The 23,176-nt window shown below is 50.3% G+C and overlaps 2 protein-coding genes across 3 annotated transcripts in view; both read right to left on the bottom strand.

The window, feature by feature from the left end:
• Positions 1 to 249: 249 nt before the first annotated feature.
• SLC35D3 (solute carrier family 35 member D3) lies at positions 250 to 6,591 on the bottom strand. The gene is made up of 2 exons (XM_030558340.1): positions 6,156 to 6,591; positions 250 to 2,735 (listed from the first exon to the last, which is right to left on the bottom strand). The coding sequence occupies exons 1-2, from the start codon at positions 6,589 to 6,591 to the stop codon at positions 1,927 to 1,929; spliced, it is 1,245 nt and encodes a 414-aa protein (XP_030414200.1). The 3' UTR covers positions 250 to 1,926.
• A 14,494-nt stretch (positions 6,592 to 21,085) lies between these two features.
• Positions 21,086 to 23,176, bottom strand: part of PEX7 (peroxisomal biogenesis factor 7) — a 78,367-nt gene continuing 76,276 nt past the window's right edge. For both annotated transcript variants that reach the window (XM_030556402.1, XM_030556401.1), the window contains one exon: positions 21,086 to 22,947. In XM_030556402.1, the coding sequence (XP_030412262.1) occupies positions 22,879 to 22,947 (69 nt within the window). In that variant the 3' untranslated portion in view covers positions 21,086 to 22,878. The remainder of the gene's footprint in view (positions 22,948 to 23,176) is intronic.

The following is a 23,176-nucleotide window of genomic DNA, read 5'->3' as shown; positions in this document are numbered from 1 at the left end:
GCAGCCACTTGGGAATACTTGTATTCCTCTGCATACCCCTAATTCTTGTACCAGTGATGTCTGACAATGCTGACAGCGGTGGTGTAACACGTTGAAGGAAATTTAGAAGTGATACAGGTGCAAGAATTATGAAAGTGAACTAAAAACGAGCACCCTGGAACAGCTGCAATAAGAAAACCAGGAGGCTTCTGTAAAGCAGTGCATTTTATTTCCACTTGTCATTCTCCAGATTAATTGAAGTCTTTCGTTAATGCAATTAACATGCCTCAGCATGAGGCAATATTTTTATTTTATTTCGCAACAGTCTCTTTCATTGGAAAACTCAGTTTTATTTACCAAATCCTCATTTTTAATGTAGGGAATTCTTAAACACTCAAGATTAGTTATATACAAGCTACGGTATAACCACATTTTATTGAATATGCAAATGTACAAAATTGTAACAGCAGCTTTTAACAGTTAAATTCTGTTAGAATTCCCATATGTTTCTACTTTCGTACTTGAACAATAAGCAGCAAACCATTATATTTCCACCAGGCATGAGGAAAAGGTGTTATAATATGATTGCATGAGATTAGCTTTCTACAGCATGTTTTCAAATGTGCCAAACAGGTAACAGTGTTCTATGTCAGGAAATCTAAGGCTGTGATGCAGTCAGTATTTGACCCTCACCCATAGACACAAAATATTGAACACAGTGAGAACAGATTGGCAATTAATGTGGTGTTCAGTGGCCTGCATGGATAAAAAAGAAATTGATTATTTTAATGATCCCGCTACCAGTAAGAAAAGCCGACTTCATTATTCTAGAATGCATTTTTTAAAATTAATTTACTTTATAAACAATAAATAGAGAATTTATTTTAAAATACATGAAGAAGGTTGAACAGAAGGTAAACATGATATTTCAGATCACAGTAAATGACTCTCATTACTTCAGTGCAGTTGTACATTGAGTGCAGCATACAGCTCTGTGTGCCACTTCTTCAACAGCTCAGCTATTTTAGGCTCTGTCATAAACATCTTTAGCCCTGAACACCATCTTTTCAAAAAATATATTTTAAAGGCTATATTTCTGGATGCTACATTAAAAAATGTTATTGCATACTGATCTGTATTTATACACACATACACACACATATGGACATAATCTAAAACGAACAAACTGCTCTAGAACCTGATTCTGAAAATATTTACTACTGGTCTTAAGTAATTCCAATGGCTTCACTGAAGGATGCTCCATGGGTCTAATACAAAACACAACTTTAATGAGGAGTGACTGCAAAGTAGTAAACATTTGTAGGATGAGTTCCTTATTTTGCTGATCAGAGCTTCTCAACAGTTCGGGTCTGATTCTGATCTCACTCTTTTATAAATCAGGAGTAACTCCACTGAAGACAATGGAATTACATTTAGTGTAAACCAACTTTAAGGCCTGCTCTACACATAGATTGTGTACTAAATTAACTGTTTCGGTTAGGGTTGTGATTTTATACTAATAAAATTAGTGTGGTACAGCTCTTTGCATGGATACTGTTATACTGTTACAACAGTATAAAGCAGTGGTCTCCAAAGTGGGGTGTGCACAACTCAGGGGGTGCGCAAGAGGATCCTTCGGGATGCGCAGCAGGAGGAGCACCGCCGGAGCAGTGCCGCTTCAGCAGTGCGGGTGGAAGCCTGAGCACCTTTTTTTTTTTTTTTTTGCTTGGGGTGGAAAAAATGGTAGAGTCAGCCCTGCGGTGTGGCAGGGGTGTGTGCTCAAAAATTTTTTACTAATAGGGGTACATGATCAAAAAAGTTTGGAGACCACTGGTATAAAGTATAACCATATAAAGGTGCTTAAAATGTATCTTGTGTCTCCCTCCCTACACAAGGAACCGAGTAGATGTGTCTTCAACCAATAAAATATTTTTAAAATTCTGCTTTTCAGGGAGTTGGTAACTCCTCGTTTTCTATTAAATAATCTTTCTTTCTATAATTAGTCCCCCTAACCAACCTCCATACCCCAAGATAGGCCTCTTTTAATGAGCTCTTGTTAACTTCTTCAGTGCTAGCTTCTTTTTGAACAATCTCCTCAGTGCTGTCCTGGTCCTCTACACACTGACTGTCCCCAGTTGCTGATTCCTTTACAGCTGTCTCTTCAGTCCCTTTCTCCTTGGACTTCTCCTTCATTACAAATGATGGTTGGCCTCCAGCATGTGCCTTCTCCTCTTCCTCTCTAGCTTCTTTCTCCAGGTCTTCATAGTTGCTCTGCCGTCTGGTCTCAATGTATTTGACCACACAGTAAATGACAGAGCCCAAGGTATTGACCACGACACCTGCTATAAACAACTTTGTGGGCGCCACATCATTGAATGCCACCATCCCCACTGTGATGGTTGCTATGCTCTTCACCACCCCAACAAAGCTGGTGGTCACAGCTGAGTTAATGTAGGTGCAGTGAAGGGTGGTAAAGTTCATGGCACAGCCAAAGAAGATGCAAGCAATAAAGATGCATGTCATGACAGGGTCCTTCCAGCCTGGGAAAGACCAGACATTGATGGAATCCATGCTGGCAAAGGAGCAGATAATGAGAAAAGGAGTAGCTGAAACAGCAATGGCATATTGGGCTGTCAGGGGTCCATAGTCACTATCTGCACTTGTCTTTTGAATGAGCACCAAATATGCAGCATGTACCAGCACAGCCAGCGCTCCTGTCACATACCCTACGGGGTCACCAGTCAGGTCACCAGCTCCTGCCAGAAGAGACAGAAAGAAAAATGCATTTTACAAGAGAGAGAGAAAGAGATGAAGAGTGGGAACCACCTTCTTATTTGTGACATTATTTAAGACCAAACAGAGAGACAATATCTGTTTAAATGAATGTTACTGATGATTTCTGATTACTATCCTAAATTACACTATCTTCTGACCAATAGATAGATGAAAAGTCACCATCCCATACAAAATCTCTCTCTCCCTTATTTCAAAGTCATAACTTTAAAATATTATTCTCCAGATCAGACCCAGCCAGATAGTTTTATCTCAGAGCCAAAATTAGTTTGCATCCACTCTTTTTTTTTGGGGGGGGGGGGAGTAAGGAAGGAAAGAAGGAAAGAGAGAAGGAAGGAAGAGAAAGGAAACATTCAGTTGATATATAATCATAGCAGGAAAATATTTTTGTATTGCTGCCTCTGCCTCAAACTATCCCCAGAGCTCAGTACCAGCGGGATGTGCCATTTAGCTTTCAATGTTCAGTCTCCTGATCTTGCTCTTCCTACCTCCTCCCAATAAAGCAGGAAGCTTCTGGCGTCCAGAGAAGGAGCCCAAGGTTTGGTTTCAGTGCAAAATGAACCGTATGTTTTTCATTCCGGTTCCATGGATAGTTCATAAATCCGTGTGTTGCCAAGTCCCTAGCAGAGCCAGATTCTGCCTTCAGAACCCACACATGGATGTCACCGTTGCTGTCAATGGGAGTAAAGCGTGAGGATCCGAGGGCAGAGTTTGGCTTTCCCTCTTGATGCACGGTTGCAGCTTCCAGATCCCGCCTCCTTTCCAGATCCCCGACTTCCCTGCTGCAGCCTCCGATCTACCCCAGCCTCTCAAGGAGAAGCCAGGCAGCTCCCAAGGGCGCAGAACTCGTGGGTGGGAGAAGGGACAAGGGTGCTCGCCTTCTCAACTCCTATTTCTGTGTAGCCCACCAGTATAACCGGGCCACTCCTCGCTGGTCCCTGTAGCCCCAGAGCTGGAAACCACCCGCTGTTCACCAGACGTGCCCTGCACAACGGGATCGCTGCTCCCATGCCACAGGGAGCTGGGAACAATGTAACCTCTTGCCCCCAGAATAACAGTCCCGCGTGCTGACCTATTCCAAGCCGAGGACAGGAAGCTCAGAGGGGAGCGGGAGGAAAGGGGGAGCAGGGATGAGAGATCTGCGCAGACAGAGCGAGCTGAGGGGTGGAAGGGAACAGAGGGGCTAAGGAGTGGCAGGGCGGGGGGAGGATGACAGGAGTGTGCTGGGGGAGGAGGGGCTGCAAGAGGAAGATGAGGATGGAGGGGTTGGAACAGGGATGGGAGGGAAGACGCTGGGGGTTAAGGGAGGGGGTGAGGGGCTGGCCGAATGGCAGAAGAGGTAACGGGAATGGGGTGAAGGGTTGGTGGGGGGGGAGAGGTGTGAGGGCTTGGGGCGCGGGGGAGGGGAGAGCAGCGCTGGTGACGGGGCGGGAGGGAAGGTGGTGGGGGAAGAATTGGGTGTGGATGGGCGATAGGATGGGAGAGGAGGGGGCAATGGGGATGTGGTGACGGAGCGATGGGGATGGGAGGTGACGCGGGGATCAGCTGGGAGGGGCGGGAGGGAAGGTGGGGACACGGGGCGATGGGGGATGATGGCGGGGCGATGGGGCCGGCAGTGCGGGCAATGGGCTGGTGGGGACACGGGGCGATGGGGGATGATGGCGGGGCGATGCGGCCGGCAGTGCGGGCAATGGGCTGGTGGGGACACGGGGCGATGGGGGATGATGGCGGGGCGATGGGGCCGGCAGTGCGGGCAATGGGCTGGTGGGGACACGGGGCGATGGGGATGATGGCGGGGCGATGCGGCCGGCAGTGCGGGCAATGGGCTGGTGGGGACACGGGGCGATGGGGGGATGATGGCGGGGCGATGCGGCCGGCAGTGCGGGCAATGGGCTGGTGGGGACACGGGGCGATGGGGATGATGGCGGGGCGATGGGGCCGGCAGTGCGGGCAATGGGCTGGTGGGGACACGGGGCGATGGGGGATGATGGCGGGGCGATGCGGCCGGCAGTGCGGGCAATGGGCTGGTGGGGACACGGGGCGATGGGGGATGATGGCGGGGCGATGGGGCCGGCAGTGCGGGCAATGGGCTGGTGGGGACACGGGGCGATGGGGGATGATGGCGGGGCGATGCGGCCGGCAGTGCGGGCAATGGGCTGGTGGGGACACGGGGCGATGGGGGATGATGGCGGGGCGATGCGGCCGGCAGTGCGGGCGATGGGCGGGAGGGAAGGTGGGGACACGGGGCGATGGGGGATGATGGCGGGGCGATGCGGCCGGCAGTGCGGGCGATGGGCGGGAGGGAAGGTGGGGACACGGGGCGATGGGGGATGATGGCGGGGCGATGGGGCCGGCAGTGCGGGCAGTGGGCTGGTGGGGACACGGGGCGATGGGGGATGATGGCGGGGCGATGCGGCCGGCAGTGCGGGCGATGGGCTGGTGGGGACACGGGGCGATGGGGGATGATGGCGGGGCGATGGGGCCGGCAGTGCGGGCGATGGGCTGGTGGGGACACGGGGCGATGGGGGATGATGGCGGGGCGATGGGGCCGGCAGTGCGGGCGATGGGCTGGTGGGGACACGGGGCGATGGGGGATGATGGCGGGGCGATGGGGCCGGCAGTGCGGGCGATGGGCTGGTGGGGACACGGGGCGATGGGGGATGATGGCGGGGCGATGGGGCCGGCAGTGCGGGCGATGGGCGGGAGGGAAGGTGGGGACACGGGGCGATGGGGGATGATGGGGGGGCGATGCGGCCGGCAGTGCGGGCGATGGGCTGGTGGGGACACGGGGCGATGGGGGATGATGGCGGGGCGATGGGGCCGGCAGTGCGGGCGATGGGCTGGTGGGGACACGGGGCGATGGGGGATGATGGCGGGGCGATGGGGCCGGCAGTGCGGGCGATGGGCTGGTGGGACACGGGGCGATGGGGGATGATGGCGGGGCGATGCGGCCGGCAGTGCGGGCGATGGGCTGGTGGGGACACGGGGCGATGGGGGATGATGGCGGGGCGATGGGGCCGGCAGTGCGGGCGATGGGCTGGTGGGGACACGGGGCGATGGGGGATGATGGCGGGGCGATGGGGCCGGCAGTGCGGGCGATGGGCGGGAGGGAAGGTGGGGACACGGGGCGATGGGGGATGATGGCGGGGCGATGCGGCCGGCAGTGCGGGCGATGGGCTGGTGGGGACACAGGGCGATGGAGGATGATGGCGGGGCGATGCGGCCGGCAGTGCGGGCAATGGGCTGGTGGGGACACGGGGCGATGGGGGATGATGGCCGGACGATGGGGCCGGCAGTGCGGGCGATAGGCTGGGGGGGACACGGGGCGATGGGGGCTGATGGCCGGACGATGGGGCCGGCAGAGGAGGGCGGGGCGGGCTCACCTGCCAGCGCGGCCCCGCAGGTGGTGATGAGCACGGCGCCCAGCACCCCGGCCGAGGGGCCGCCGTTCCTGAGCACCAGGACGCCCAGCAGCAGCGTGGCCAGGGGCAGGCAGCGCTTGAACACCACGTACATGGGCAGGCTGAGCCCGCGCAGCGCCCACAGGGTGAGGCTGGACTGCAGCGTGGAGAGCGCGGCCACGGCCGCGAAGGGGCGCGCCAGGCTGAGCCCGAAGGGGGGCAGGGCCACCAGCCCCAGGCGCCGCAGCAGCGCCAGGCTGAGGGCGGCCAGCGCGCTGCTCAGGCACTGCAGCAGCGTCAGGAAGGCGAAGTGGTAGCGGCTGAGGAGGAACTTGAGCAGGATGTTCAGCGAGCCCGAGAAGAGCCCGTGGGCCACCGCCACCCCGATGCCCAGCGCGCGGCCCTGGCACAGCCGCATGGCAGCCCGCTCTGCCCCGCTGCGCCTGCCGGGGGGAGGAGGCTGCGATCCCCGTAGTGCCTGGGAGCCGCCGGCTTTCCCGCCGCCGGAGCAGCAGCAGCAGCAGCTCCGCTCTGTGAGTCCCCGTCCGGGCAAGTGACACTGCGCCCAGCGCCGCTCGCTCGCAGCAAAGGGGCAGGAGGGCGGGGAGGGGCTGATCTGGGGGCGGGGGGGATCCCATGGAGAATCTCTCCGCAGCCCTTGGAAACCCCTAGTCCAGAGGAGCCCGAGTTCCCGCTGACGCGTGCGGGGCTGGGCGCTTCCCGTTACGTTAATTACAGCGGGATCCTTTTCTTGCGTTTGCCGATTTTCCTTCCTGACCGCTTCCATGGCCCCGGGGTGAGTCGCTGCTGGCCGGGTGGGCTGGGTTGGTTTTGAAGGCAACGCTTTGAAAGGGAAGGGGCTAGCGCTCGGCCAGGGGGGTGCACCAGCGCCTGCCCCTCCTCCTTACACTGTCCCATCTACACAGGGCAAGCGAGTGAGGCTCTCACCCCTCCTCCCTTTAAACGGCGCAGTGGGATCTGGGCGAACAACGAAATCGCCCAATTTCTTCACCCCCAAACACCCTTTGCCCCCCAAAGCCCGACCCACAGGACGGTCCGCGTGGAATTAATTTACACCCACAGTCTCCCCTCCCTACTCAGTAAGTGACACGGAAAAGGGTGTGGGGGCGGGCGATGGAGGGGGGCTCCGAAGGAAATGCCAATCTCGCTTCTGCCTCGACTCAAGCGCCTCCAATTTATATTCCCGTGTAATCGGCATACAGCCAGGAGGGGGTAACCCATCGGCAATCCAAGCGTTTTCCGAGGAAGCGAGTGCTGTTGACACAAAGTTTTTAGTACCTAATAAAACATTATGAAACGCCACCTCGGGCTTTTTGTTAGCCCGCCTTGAATTGCGGCGGTTCGACATCGATCAGAGAGCTGCCCTGCTTCTCTGCTAGACTGCAGGGGAAAGTCCTGTCCGGAGGCTTCAGAGCAAAGTGCCCGAGCAGACACTGGAAGCTGGAAAGAGCAACTGCACGTGGTGGGGGTTATCTCCCGGAGCTGTTAGGGAACCGCTACCCTGTGTAGACATAACACACCACCCCGGCACCATGTTGCAGCTTGGTTGCCTCATTAACTTTATAGTCAAAACACCTGTAACCAGGAGTTATGGACGTGCAGGAGAAATGGGCTACCAACCCTCTGTAAAAGCCAAGCAAGTGGAAGGCAGGGGTTTTCGTTTGTTTCCCCCCCCCCCTTTTAAAAGCACAGAGGTCTTCTAAAATTAACCAGATCCAAGCAAATCTTATTAATTTGTCTTGTAAAGGTAGCTGAGTGCTTTTCAAAATTACATAAAGCAGTATTTTCTGAAGGAACACGCCACAGGCTAACCTAACAGTCGGATCTTTTAAATCAAACAAAACGTTAAGAAAAGACGCGCAGAATATGCGCACCCTATCAGCAGGAAGACGCAGATCCGGCAGTAACTTTAGTTTCTGTAATTTTAAAATATTAAAGATTTAGGACAAGGACGTTTCCAACAGTGCATTTTTATCCGCGGAGGGTTAAAAATCAGTAGCTTGTTACAATCGATCAGGAATTTTCTCAGATGATGTCAAATCTAATCCGCTATTGCATTATCACGCTGACAATCTAGTTATGACTGCCTATGGTCTCCAAACATTTCAGTACTAAATCAGATGGTTTTTATGACACCATCAGCCAAACAATTAATTCAAACCCACCAAAAGCTGGTTCGCCGTGCTGCAGTGTATGGGCTGGAAGCTGGTTTGCACGAGTTTTTAGAATTCGGGGCATCAACACAGGTTCACCAGCTAGGATCTTGAATGAAAACAGACTACAGCAGTGGGCAGTAAACGCCTGCCTTTAAACTGCCAAGTGGAGCCCAAGGAAAAAGTTCAGGCATAATGGTTCTGCTCCAGAGCCCACTGAAATCATCTTTAGTGGACATGGGATCAAACGCATTACCCTCTCTCTGTTGATGATCCCTCTCTCCTCTTGACTCTCAATTTTACATTCTCTAGGAAGAGTGAGCACATCAGATAGTCATACCTCTCAAGCTACAAAAAGAACAGGAGTACTTGTGGCACCTTAGAGACTAACACATTTATTTGAGCCTAAGCTTTGTTGGGTTACAGCCCACTTCATCGGATGCATAGAATGGTACATATAGTAAGAAGATATATATACACATACAGAGAACATGAAAGGGTGGGAGTTATACACACACACACATATATCCTTACTATACGTTCCATTCTATGCATCTGATGAAGTGGGCTGTAGCCCACAAAAGCTTATGCTCAAATTTGTCTCTAAGGTGCCACAAATACTCCTGTTCTTTTTGCGGATACAGACTAACACTGCTGTTACTCTGAAACCTGTCTCAAACTATAGTTCCTCCCCTAATTTCCAGCTTCCCATTCTTTGTTAATTACATGTCTCTTGGTAAGATTTATGGTTCAAAAATGGTCAATAAAGGGTTGCCACATGGAGTCCCCACTAGAGTAGCTAATTTACATGCTGCTGAATCCTATCTCCTTGAAATCATGAAGATAATCCAGCAAGTGACATTTATTGGATAGGGATTTAATCCTTTGGCCACTATCAGTTCTCTTGGATGGATACGGAATATAATACTATACATCATTTTCACTAGACAATGGTAAATAGCCTCGCTTCAAAAAGAGGGCAATATCAGATATATTTATTGGGAACATTGATGGTTACACAAATTATCCAAAGCGAAGCTTTATAATTTGAAGAAAAGTCTGGTAGGAGTAAATTAGCCCATCCTTTCTCTTGAATGATCGGAGGTGGTCAAGAAGATTTTCCATAAGGTTTTAAATGTTAATTGAGGTAGAAATAGATCTCCTTGAATCTGTGGAAAGGTCTAACCTTTTACCCTATCCAACACCCACTTTTTCAATAATCAGTGGGGTCAGGAAAAGTGATGGAACTTTGTAATTTTCAGCCTTTGAAAACTATAGATGCCCAGGTCTCATTCACTAACAGTAAGAATATATTCTTGCTTGTGGTGTACGGTAAATAGACTTTTATTTTTGTATTTTAAACACATTAATGAGTTTATATTTCCTTTTTGTTTACAAAAAAAAAAGAAAAAGGACAGTATGAGAAAGGACAGAATTTGGACAAATAGGGAATGGTGAACTCAGGGCTCTAAGCTCATCTTCAATTTCATTGCAATGGCTCACTTATTTGCTGTATAGCGTGATCCTGAATTCTTATTGCTTTCGACAGAGGTTGTGTGAGCACAAGGAACACCTTCTAAAGCAGGCCTGCACAACATGTGCTCACTGTGCGGCCCACGGGGGGATTCCTAAATCACACAGACACGGCGCTCTGCAGGCAGCACAGAGCCCTTTGAATCCCGGCTGTGGCTGGGATTTAAAGGGCTCTGGGCTCCCCTGTGGCTGCAGGCAACCCAGAGCCCTTTGAATCTCACCCCGTCTCCAGCGGCCGGGCTGGGGCTGGGATTTAAAGGGCTTGGGCTCCCCTCAGCAGCAGGAGCTCTGGGCCCTTTAAATCCCTGCCCTAGCCCCGCAAAGCTCCGGTTCCCCTGGCCGCCGGAGCCCCAGGCCCTTTAATTTGCCCCGAGGGCTCCCAGCCACCTCTTCAGCTGGGAGCCCTGGTTGATTTAAAATAAAGTATCATCTCCCCACCCCCAACCTTCCTTTTTGGCCCACAGCTGTTTTGGTGGGGCGGCACTGGGGAAGGAGGGTTTGTTTCTGCAGGGCTGGGCGGTGCTGGGGCAGGGTGTTTCCCTGGGGCTCGAAGGTGCTGGGGGGGGGGTGTTTCTGCGGGGCCGGGGGGTTTCGGCCCTCAGCTGTTTTCTTTGGAGTAATGTGGCCCTCACTGCTTTATGAGTTGTGCAGGCCTGTTCTAAAGACTTACCATAGCACTTAACAGAAGCTGGGAAATATTGTAGCCACCCTTAAACTCGTGCAATTTAAACAACACTTCAATGTGCATAGAGGAGACTGATGACTGATCATTTGTCAACACCTGTTAATGCTTCACAGCTATTGGGTTTGCAATGTCCAATGCTAGCAGTGATGTCCTTCTTGGGGAAAAAACAAAACAGATTCTCACTTCAAAAGGTAACTTTTACATAATTGCTGTCATAGGTTCAATAGTTCTTCCAACTGAGATTTAAAACTTATTTTCAATCAAACTTGCCTGAAAGGAAGTCGGTGATAACAGAAGTGCGTTACTTTTACTTAAATAGATAGAACTCCTTACAATTTAATATTTTCTAAACAAGAACATACACCCCTCCATCCAAACATTTTAAATAGAACTGTCATCATACATTGTGTGTGCAATCATACAAAAACAAACAAACCACCAAATCAAGTCTATTCTCTCTCCCCCTATTCCTGTGAAGCATTGTATGGTTCTGTTTATTGATTTCAGGGAAGTCACTGTAGGAAAACTAGTACAACTCTTACATTTTGTTCGGAAGGGCGTAGGATCCATGGTCATTCAAGTATCTTGAGGAAGTGGTTTCCATTGCTATAGACCAACAGCACAGAAGGCTCAATCCCCTGCAGTGGCGAGTTTCATCCTATGCAATCAACTCAAATGTGGATTTAAAAACAAAATCCGTATGAAGGGCTCACTAGTCTTATCTTTTAGGGGCCAGGGGTAAACCTTATAGGCTTTTACAGTGCCTAACACACTGGAGCCCACAATGTGTTAAAACAATTTATTAAGTAAGATTTATTTCACTAGCATTAAAAAAACCCAACCCAACCCAACCCACTTCTACATGAATGTGAAATTTCTGCAGAAAAATCAGTATCTCTTACTTCAGAGACTCAAGGACTTTGCCATTAACTAGAGAAATTTCCAAACCCATCTTTTTTAAATTTCAGTATGAGTTTATACCTGTGTCCCAACATAAATAATAATTAAAAATCCAGCTCAATATTTAGAGATTGTCAATAGAGGTGATAGTAAAACCAGTGATACCAAAGGTTTTTAATGGAAGATATAGAAAGACAATAGTAACCACCAAACTTCAATTTGTTCATCTGCAGGTATCCCCCCAAACCCACATCACATATGACCTGCACTCAGCAGGGATAGAACTACAGACCTTCAGCACCAAAGCACATGGCTTTATCACTGAACCAAGAGTAACTGCTGGTAGCTGTAGCAGATTCTTTATCCTCTATTAGACCAGCCCCTGAAGGGAGATTCACTAGAGTGTAACATACAAATCAAAACTGCATAAAGTGGACCAAGTGCAGGGCAAAATTCGTAGAGAGTATGAAGCCAGGAAGCTACTAAGGTCTGAGTGTAGCTTTCAGATTAATATTTCAGAATTAAAATAGGTAACTAGTCAGAATAAAGAAAAGAGGAAACAAACAGGATCATCAAAACCCAACTATGGAGAGACTGCAGGAGGGGAAAATAGGTAACTTTCCCCCTTGAAATAAAATGTAAAGATATTCACAGGTATGTGTGAACACAATGAGCAAAAAATAAATTATAACTGCTTTCACATGGTTTATTTTTTACAACATAAATTTCTGGAAGCTCCAAGTTGAATGCAAGTCAAGTGGTCTTCATTCCTGGCAGCTTTGTTTCCACCAGCTCCACCAACCAAGCGAATATTCTGATATTGGCTCAGTTTCTGATATATCTCAGTGTTTTATATTCTTTGGCTGCCCCACCTATGTTGATTTGTCTCTTCTAATTTGCCTCTCCTTCTGTCCTATTTTTATCTATTTTCATCTTTGCCCTTACTCCTTACTTGACTCTGCTAGTTCAGTGGGTGAAATCCTGGCCACATCCAGCACAAAACTCCCATTGACTTCAATGGGACCAGGTTTTCACCAAATGAACTCAGAATTGAATCTTTTCTAGATTATTTCCTTCCTCCATCTTCTTATACTTCTCTTTCCGTCTCACCCCTCCTATCCACTCCTACACCATTTTCTCATGTCTACCGTTTTTCAAATTCTCTTCCAATTTTACCTCATCTCCTTTCTCCCACTGCTCTCTCCCATCTTTTATCTTCCACCTTGGCCTCTTTCCTCCTTTGTCTGTATGCTGTTGCTCTGTACATTTTCAACTTTGGTTTGTCCTGTACCCCAAATGGTTCTCTGCCATTCTTACCCCTTTAATATCAATATTTGTTGCCAAGTGGATGTCTGTCTCTCTTCTCTCCCAAAAGCCTCTGGGAAAAGATGGTTTTGCAGTGTATTTAGAAGGTTCAGGCTCTCATGGACCAGGACTAGGGAAGAGCAAAAATCAAAACCTAAGAGCTTTCAGACAAAATGTCCTGTCAGCAGCAGCTCCTTCCCTGTTATAGCAAAGGCGCTCCAGTCAAATGCCTTCACTGCTCAATATCAGCAGCCCAGTATAAAGAGAGGCACAAACTCACAAAGTTAAACAGGCCAAGATGGGTAAGGATCTATATATAGATTTTCTGAATGAAATCCAGCATGTTACTTACTAGAAGCCACTGCAGATCCCAGAGCCCTGGTTTATGTGCTCTTGGCATGAACAGTCCACTAAATAAGTAGGCCATGGCATATTGCACCAGCTTGTTTCCAATGGTCTCATGACGTAAATCCATGTAGAGCACACTGCAGAAATCTGATCCTGAGGTGGCAAAAGTCTGCACTGGTCCCACTCTTCTCACCAGGTGCAGCTGAAAAAAGCACTTTTGCCACAGCCACTTCAAGGGCATACGGGAGTAACCCAGGATTTAATGTACCTAAATTGCTGGTGTGTGTAACAAATGGCTCAGCCAGGGTCATCAATATCAGATGAGTATGTTTGGTGCCTCAGACAAACAAAGTGCAAGTCAGGGGGGTAGAGTGGCTTGTTCAAGGCCCCAGAACACAGGAACTCTGAGTCCCATGTTTAGTCCACAATAGCATGTGCTGCCTCTCAGGGCTTGTCTTCACTGCAGAGTTAACTTGAAGTTTTAACTCAGGTGTTGCCCCTAACTCTCCCTGCATCCACACACAAAATACCGAGTGCAGTGTTGTTTTTAACACAAGGTGCCTGGCCAGTTACAGCTCAGGAGAGCACAACTTGTCAGCTAACATGACCGCTGTGCAATGTGGACACCGGGCTAGTGTCATTAGAGTGCCACTAGTCCTTCAATGCTTCCCCGTAATTGCACTCATATGCCCAGCGGAACACACACAACACACTGGGAAAAAAATCAGTGTGGCTCAGGTTACTGCAGCATTAAAAGTCATGGGATATGCCCCCAAAAGTTTTGGTACCACACATAAATGAGTGCAGTGTGTGTGTGGACATAGCAATGTGAGTGTTATTTCCACAATGAAAATGGTAGAAACTGTTCCTTGAAAAAATTGTAAAGCTGAAAATTAGCCTTAAGAGTGGTAGAATTCAAGAACCTCCTTGCTACCACAGAAGGAAACCTCATTTTATCATATTCCCTCGCGGTGGAGGGAACATGTAGGGGAACACCAGAACTGAAGGCCAGCCTATAGTAGTGAACAGTGAGGACACTTGCACTCTTAGCAAATGATTGCACAGCAGAACAGATTTAAATAGCACTACTTTATCAAAACAAAGTCACATACTGTGACACTGCACCCCATATTCTTCATAGTGATATGATTATGGCATAATTATGATGCATATTATGCAAGATGAGTCATGTTGGATATCATTGGAAAAATTATGATTTGCTGAACCTGATTATCCTATTTGTATGCATGTATCATTTTCGAATCTGAAGTTATGAATATTGACTAGGGAGCTGTATTTCAAATGGGCCCATTAGAAAAGACAATGGACTGTGGAACAGCTTAACCTTCTCCTAGGTGTTTTGGCCAGCCTGTAACTAATGGCTGCCAGAACACTCCAAGGACATGTGACCAGGCCACATGATTCTGGACTCCATTTTGGGATGTCAGCATTTTTCCACAAACCGGTCTGGTCAAGTTTTGAAACAAAGGGTTCCCCCACCTGTATATGAAACAACTGGGGATTCCAAGCCATAAAGCAATATCCCCTTAAGGATCTGCAAAAGACGGTTACTCACCTTTGTAACTGTTGTTCTTCGAGATGTGTTGATCACATCCATTCCAGTTAGGTGTGCGCGCCGCGCGTGCACGTTCATTGGAAACTTTTTACCCTAGCAACTCCAGTGGGCCGGCAGGTCGCCCCCTAGAGTGGCGCCGCCATGGCACCTGATATATACCCCTGCCGGCCCACCCGCTCCTCAGTTCCTTCTTGCCGGCTACTCCGACAGTGGGGAAGTAGGGCGGGTGTGGAATGGATGTGAGCAACACATCTCGAAGAACAACAGTTACAAAGGTGAGTAACCGTCTTTTCTTCTTTGAGTGATTGCTCACATCCATTCCAGTTAGGTGAATCCCAAGCCATACCTAGGCGGTGGGGTCGGAGTGAGAAGTAGCGGCATGGAGCACTGCAGATCCAAAGGCTGCGTCCTCTCTGGACTGCTGGACCAGGGCGTAGTGGGAAGCAAAGGTGTGGACCGATGACCAGGTCGCTGCCCGACAGATTTCCTGGATGGGCACATGGGCGAGGAAAGCCAGCGACGATGCCTGCGCCCTGGTAGAGTGCACAGTCACACGGCCCGTAGGAACGTGAGCCAAGTCATAGCAGGTCCTGATACAGGACGTTACCCACGAGGATAACCTCTGCGAGGAAATGGGAAGCCCCTTAATGCGGTCCGCTACTGCCACGAAAAGCTGAGGGGATTTGCGGAACGGTTTGGTCCTCTCCACATAAAACGCGAGAGCCCGACGGACATCAAGCAAGTGGAGTTGTTGCTCCCTGCGTGAAGAATGAGGTTTCGGGAAAAAAACTGGAAGGAAGATCTCCTGGTTGACGTGAAAGGCTGAGACCACTTTGGGGAGAAAGGCAGGGTGCGGTCTCAGCTGCACCTTATCTTTATGGAAGACTGTATACGGGGGATCTATCGTGAGAGCCCGGAGTTCCGACACCCGTCTAGCTGAGGTAATAGCTACTAAAAAGGCAGTCTTCCAAGAAAGACAGAGCAGGGAGCAAGTAGCTAACGGCTCAAAGGGGGGCCCCATGAGCCGAGACAACACCAGGTTAAGATCCCAGGTAGGGGCAGGGGGTCGGACGTTAGGGTATAGATGTTCCAGCCCCTTAAGGAATCTAGTCACTGTCGGGTGAGAGAAAACGGAGCGGCCATCCCCACCCGGGTGAAAGGTGGAGATAGCCGCCAAGTGGACCCGCAGGGACGATATCGCCAGGCCCTGTTGCTTAAGGGACCAAATATAGTCCAAAATATTGGCCACCGAAACTTCCATCGGGAGGAGACCCTTCTCCACGCACCAACAGGAGAAACGCTTCCACTTGGTCAAGTACGTCGCTCTAGTGGAAGGCTTCCTGCTGCCCAAGAGTACCTCACGTACCAGGGTGGAGCAGCGCAACTCAGAACTGGTCAGCCACGCAGGAGCCACGCTGCTAGGTGCAGCGACTGGAGGCCCGGGTGACAGAGAGTTCCGTGGTCCTGGGTGATCAGGTCCGGGTGAAGGGGCAGGGGAACTGGGTCGGCTATGGCCAGGTCCAGCAACATGGGGTACCAATGTTGCCTGGGTCACGCCGGGGCTACCATGATCACGCAGGCCCTGTCCCTGCGCACCTTCAGAAGGACCTTGTGGACCAGCGGGAACGGGGGGAATGCGTAGAACAAGTGGGTCGTCCACGGAATAAGGAAGGCGTCCGCTATAGACCCGGGTTCCCGGCCCTGAAAGAAGCAGAACGCCTGGCATTTCCTGTTCCCCCTGGACGTGAAGAGGTCCACGCGGGGACAACCCCACCTCTGGAAAATCGAGAGGGCGACGTCCGGGCGGAGGGACCACTCGTGTGCGAGGAAGGATCTGTTCAGGCGGTCCGCCAGCGTGTTCCGTACTCCGGGGAGGAAGGAAGCCATGAGGTGAATGGAGTGGGCTATACAAAAGTCCCAGAGTCGCATCGCCTCGTGACATAGGGGAGAGGATCTGGTGCCACCCTGCTTGTTGATGTAGTACATGGTCGTCGTGTTGTTGGTAAATACCGCGACACAACGACCCCGAAGCTGGTGACAGAATGTTTGACAAGCAAGGCGGACCGCTCTCAACTCCCGCATGTTGATATGTAGCTCCACCTCCTGTGGGGACCACAGGCCCTGTGTCCTCAGGGTTCCCAGGTGGGCCCCCCAGCCGAGATCTGAGGCATCCGTCGTTAGGGACACCGAGGGCTGGGGTGGGTGGAATGGGAGCCCCCCACACACGACAGACTGGTCTAGCCACCAACTGAGAGAATCCAACACCCCCTGGGGGATTGTGATCAGCATGTCTAGTGACTGCCTTGCCGGCCGGTAATGTGCAATGAGTCAAGACTGGAGGGGCCTCATGCGGAGCCGTGCATACCCGGTCACAAACGTGCAGGCTGCCATATGGCCTAACAGGGTTAGGCATGTCCGTATCGATGTCAGGGGGGCTGCCAGCAAGCGCTGAACGATCGCCGACAACGACTGGAACCTGGGCAACGGCAGAAGGGCCCTGGTCATGGTGGAGTCCAGGACGGCCCCAATGAACTCCACCTTCTGCGAGGGGAGCAGGGTGGACTTGTCCACGTTGATCATGAGGCCCAAGGCCGGTGATCCTGCGGACGTGGCTGCGGACCTGCAGCTCCGACGTGCCCCGAATTAACCAATCGTAGAGGTAAGGGAACACGTGAATGTGACTGCGCCGAAGATGTGCCACAATGACAGCCATGCATTTTGTGAATACCCTGAAGAGCCGTAGAAAGGCCAAATGGGAGGACCGCAAATTGGTAGCGATGGCGGTCGACCACAAACCGAAGGAAACGCCTGTGGTGTGGCCATATGGCAATATGAAAATAAGCGTCCTGCATGTCGAGGGCGGCATACCAGTCTCCAGGATCCAGGGATGGGATAATGGTCCCCAGGGATACCATGCGGAACTTCAACTTTACTAGATATTTGTTGAGCTCTCGCAGGTCGAGGATAGGCCTGAGGCCTCCCTTGGCCTTGGGGATCAGAAAGTAGCGGGAATAAAACCCCTTGCCTCTCTCGTTCTCTGGAACCGCCTCTATAGCTCTGGCGGAGGAATTGCTCGTGTCGGGTGAATATGGAGGTACTCATAGCCCTTGGAGGGGGCCATGTACTTCCTTTCGACGCCCCGTGCAGTAGGGGGGATGGAGGCCGGCGATTGCCAGATCGTATTGGCGTTGGCCTGGATCGTCTGAATAAAGGGCAGGGCAACCCTGGTGGGAGCATCGGAGGAGAGGATGCTGATGACGGGGTCCTCGATCTCAGAGACCTCCTCAGCTTGCAGGCTCAAATTCTGTGCTACGCGCCTGAGGAGGTCCTGATGTGCCCTGAGATCTAGCGGAGGAGGGCTATTAGAGGAAGTGCCAGCCACCGCCTCATCGGGAGAAGACGATGAGGAGACCCCCGGCAAGAGAGTGTCCAGCGGGGGGTCCGCCTCAGCCCTCGTCTCTGGCTCAGGAGGGAGATCAGGGTCTTGTTGCTTTGACCCGTCCTCCCCGTCCGGGGAGGGAGGGGGGCGAGACGACGCCTCCGATGCCCTGTGCTCTGCCATTGCAGGCTTAGGAGGAAGCTGTTGGGGGCCCTGGGCTTGGTGATACGCCCAGGGTGTCCAGAACCCCCACTGCTGCGGACCCTGGTCCTGTTGCGGAGGGTCTTGAAAAAGGGCCGCTTGTCTGTCAGTGCCCAGCGCATATACACTGTCCGCCTGCGATGACACCGACGGTTGTCTGGAAGGCCATGGAGGGGCCGACCGCGGCTGGTAAGAGTCTCCGCGTCCTGGCGCCGAAGATGTTCTCGGTGCCGGGGACCGGTACCGGGAGTCATACCGGGAGTCATACCGGTACCGGGAGTCATCGGGACCGGGGTCTGTCTTGGACTCGGTGCCGGGATCGGGACCGGTACCGGCCGCTGACTCGGTGCCGGGATCGGGACCGGGACCTGCCACCGACGCGGTGTCGGGAGGTCGACCGGGACCGGGACCTGCCACCAGCTCGGTGCCGGGAGGTCGACCGGGGCGCTGATCGACGGAGGAACTGGCTCCTAGAGTCCCTGTGCCGGTATTGGTGGCTGGAACCAGACCATGACTGTCTGGAGGCCGATCGGTGCCGCGAGTACGACCGGTACCGCCGAGGGGAGCGGTGCCGGGACTGCGAGCGGTGGCGGGATCTTGAGCGACCATGGTGTCGGGACCTCGACAGCGAGCGTGAGTCCCGAGACGGCGCTCTCATCATAGGTTTGCCCCTGGACGCTACCCGCACCGGAGGTACCGGGGGTGGAGGCTGAGTTGACTCAGTCAGGGCAATGAGGTCCCGTGCCGAGGCGAAGGTCTCCGGCGTCAATGAGACCAATAGCTCAACCCCAGATCTTATGGGGGAGCTCAGCGGGACCGGACTCGACGGACCCTCCGGGCCTGGAGTCGACGGTGCCGGTAGCGCCGCGGCAGATGTCGGTGCCGGGCGCTCCACTCGAGTCTGCCTGGATGGAGTTGCAGACTTCGAGGGTCTTGCTTCTGCACCCGGTGCCGGGGAACGTCGGTGCCGGGGAGTCTTTCTGGTGCCGGCGTGATCCGGTGCCGGTGTCAAGGTGACGGCCTGCGAAGCTGCCGGGTCGAGTGCCGCTTCCATGAGGAGAGTCCTAAGTCTCTGGTCTCTCTCCTTCTTTGTTCTAGGCTTAAAAGCCTTACAAAGGCGGCACTTGTCCGATCTGTGCGATTCCCCCAGGCACTTTAGACACGCGTCGTGAGGGTCGCTGGTCGGTATCGGCTTCTTACAGGCCGCACATTGCTTGAAGCCCGGCGAACCAGGCATGAGCCCGGTGCCGGGCGCCGGGAAGGGCTACGGCCCAAACCGGCTAACAAATATCTACAAATATTATTTACACTATTAACTATATAACTAACTACACTTAACTACTAATTACAACTATCAACCGTAGAACAAGGAGAGCTAGGGACGTGGAGGACAGCTATGCCGCGCTCCACAGTTCCAACGACCGACACAGCGGTAAGAAGGAACTGAGGAGCGGGTGGGCCGGCAGGGGTATATATCAGGTGCCATGGCGGCGCCACTCTAGGGGGCGACCTGCCAGCCCACTGGAGTTGCTAGGGTAAAAAGTTTCCGACGAACATGCACGCACGGCGCGCACACCTAACTGGAATGGATGTGAGCAATCACTCGAAGAAGAACCTGCTTGTATCATTGCTCAAGGTGATAATCTGCTAATTCCTAGCCAATCTATTTAGTATATTAAGCTCAGTGTGGTTTTTGTTTTTTTGTTAAGTAATCTGCATTGATCTGTTTGCTATCACTTAAAATCCCTCTCTTGTAGTTACTAAACTTGTTTTTATTTTAATCTAAACCAGTGAGCTTTGACTGGAGTGCTTGGGGAAAATCTTTGCTTGGTTACCAGAAGTCTGCATAGTTCTCTTCACATTGAGGGAGAGGCAGACCAGGTCTTAAACCCATATACTGGCCCGATTTGACCAGGGCAGGATGGTCCCAGGCTCGGAAGCTGGTGGTTAAGAGAGCTTGTGTGTATCTGCGGCTAGTGTGTCCCTACCTGTATGAATGCTGGCGAAAGTGCAGGCTGGAGGGTGCCGCAGCTTGTCACAGCAATACAGTGAGAGAGGGAGCCCAGGCTGGTAGGTCAGGGGACTCAGTGGTACCCTGGTTCCAGGTGGCACCCCGGGGGGAACCCATCACACATACAATTAGAAAAAGTGACATAGAAGGTAAGAAGGTCTCCAACAATGGCGAGGAAAATATGATCTCTACCATTCACCCAAAAGACACTACTCATTATGAGTATTACAAGGTCTCCCTAAGCGCACTTTTACTCTATGTGCCTTTCTGATCACTACTGCTAGGATGTTATTGGTAAAATAAGTATAATAGTCTTTCCAAGAATACTAAAAACTTACCTTTTACCACAGTGTACCATTAATTTAAGCATCCTAGAACAATAAATACTTTTATTTTTAAATTGACAATATTGCCTGATTCAAGAAAAAGCCTGTGCACTAACAATTAAAAACTGTCCTTAAAAATGGAAAGAATGGATTAAATGTTCAAGACGTTTGTACTTAAAGGTCTATTTTGAATATAACCAGTGAAGAAATAGAAGATAGCGCTGTCATCCTTAAAAGCAATTTCTTTTCTTAAAATGAACATGTGTAGCAAGCATACCCTGAAAGCTACAACTACTGACAAAGAAACATTTTTCACTGCACTGCAAAAATGTTTGTAACAGCACATTCTTCCCAGTTGGAGATTATAAGGTAAGGCTAAAAGCCACATTGTGCTTTTGGGTTCACTCATTTTTTCGAGAGAGTAAAATCTTGACTCAGCAGCTCTTAAATGAAAGTTAGACAGTGCACAAGGCGGAAAGGAGGTAGCTAAGGTGAAAGTTTAATCAATTTGTTGGATGTACCGGTTACATATTGAAAGCATGTTTTCATCCTGCTAATGATGACTCAGATGAAAGGCTGAGATTGTTTGTAGCCTCATACTGCCTTTTCCATGTTTAGCTTTCAAATGGATGTACTATAACAGTATATCTTATCTGATTAGAAATATCCTCCATACTTACACACAATATATACAGATATTCCATGACATCCACCCACTCGGACATGCTGCTTGCATATTAAGCAGAAAAGGGAGATGAAAGGAAAGGACTGTTAAGGTTAAAAATAATCAATTTTAATGCATAGGCGTGGGTTTTATGGTCCATGGTACTAATAAAAGCTATAAGCAGCATAGCTTTATGGTTGTCTCGTTTCTTAGCACCTAAATGAAAAAGCATCATGATTTTAAAATGCGCCATATTTTATAACACCACACAATCAAAACTTTGGTTTCTAATTCAGTTACAGGGCCTGGTACACAGAAACAGATCACATGATTTAAAAAAAATAAGAGCCGTGCAGAATCCAAACATCTCAGAAATGGGAAAGAATTTAATATTTCACCCTGCCTCCTAATCTAGGCAGAGCTCTCTGTGCATGGCTGTCCAGTAGCCCCTGGTTCGTATCTCTAAAATAGGACACATTCCTCCTTTACCTGTTACTCTTATATAAGATCCAGTTCCTCATCTCTGAATGTTCTCTCCCCACCCCATGTCTTCAAATGGTCCAGCAGACTGGGCACCCTCAGACATTTGGCCATGGTTTAATGCAAATCTCACCAACTCTGGGATACACTACCCGGAAGCATACAACATTTGAGTTCAGTAGTAGTTAGGGCCCTGCAAAGAGACTGCTGAAAGTGCTGGGCCCTGTGAAGGAGCCTCTGAAGGTAAAGGGGTCTGATGCAGGTGAGGATTATTACAATGTCTGTGTGAGACCCGCAAAGAAGTTTGGATAAGCATTAAAAAAAGAATGCCTAATTCTTTTGAGGATTTCCCATCACGATGTGTCTATCTTGTGATCTCTGAGCATAATCTAAAACAGAATTTCTTTTGGTATGACCCTCCCTCAAGCTTTTTATCTGAAAACTTATGGGGAATAAAAAGATTAAATGGAAATAATCTTTTCTGCCATCATGAACTAGTGAACAAAAAGGTCAAAAGAAGCAGCTTGTTAGAGTGTGACATTAACGGTCTATCAACAGCATTCATCATATTACACAGGAAAATAATGCGACATGAATTTGGAGCAAAATGTATCAATATCAAATCAACTGAGTGACACAAGCCTCAAGCTGTTGCTGCATTATTTTACAGTAAATACGCTTCTCCTCTTTTGTTTTAAATAGCGCCAGTATCTCAAAATAAATTGCCATTTGTCTTTATTCTTTATCAGGATTAGGAAATCTGATTCACATCTCCCACTGTCAAGACGTTTACCCATGTAAAACCCCAAAGACAAACCTGGCTGGCACTGCCCCCAGCAAAATGTCTGCCCCTGCCAGCCTCTGATCACCCAGGCACTATTTGGCTGCCTTAAGTACTGTGTGTACAGTTGAACCATCCTTAATATGGGTCCCCACATGCTGCACTGAAAATGTATCTTCAAATGCATAACATCTTCAGTTAAAACTACAAATCCTATTTAAAAAGAGACTTGAGGATTAAAACCACATAATCAACACATCCAGTATGAGTTTAGTTTCTTGAGAGCAGAGAAAGCTTCCCGCCAAGTCAGCTCTCTTTCTTCACTGAGCAAAGTGGGATTCTCTACACAGGAGCTGCCAGACATGATGGGGTATAGATCTTAACTAATTCATCCCAAGCGCAGTCTGCCACCTACAAAGAAAACATAGTCCATGTTAGAGTTACTGGAAAAGTAGTTTTGATCACAAAAATTAGAAGGATCAAGGTACAGAAAACGATGCCTGGTGTTTGGGTTCAGACTTGTGCCTGTTTTTAATAATTCCTTAATTTCTGACATGAATTGTAAAATGCAGTGTTGTTGTAGCCATGTCAGTCCCAGATATTAGAGAAACGGTGGATGAGGGAATATCTTTTATTGGAC

This window comes from Gopherus evgoodei, chromosome 3 (assembly GCF_007399415.2).
Source record: "Gopherus evgoodei ecotype Sinaloan lineage chromosome 3, rGopEvg1_v1.p, whole genome shotgun sequence".
NCBI classification, from domain to species: domain Eukaryota; kingdom Metazoa; phylum Chordata; order Testudines; family Testudinidae; genus Gopherus; species Gopherus evgoodei.
This window is presented reverse-complemented; position numbering and strand designations above follow the sequence as displayed.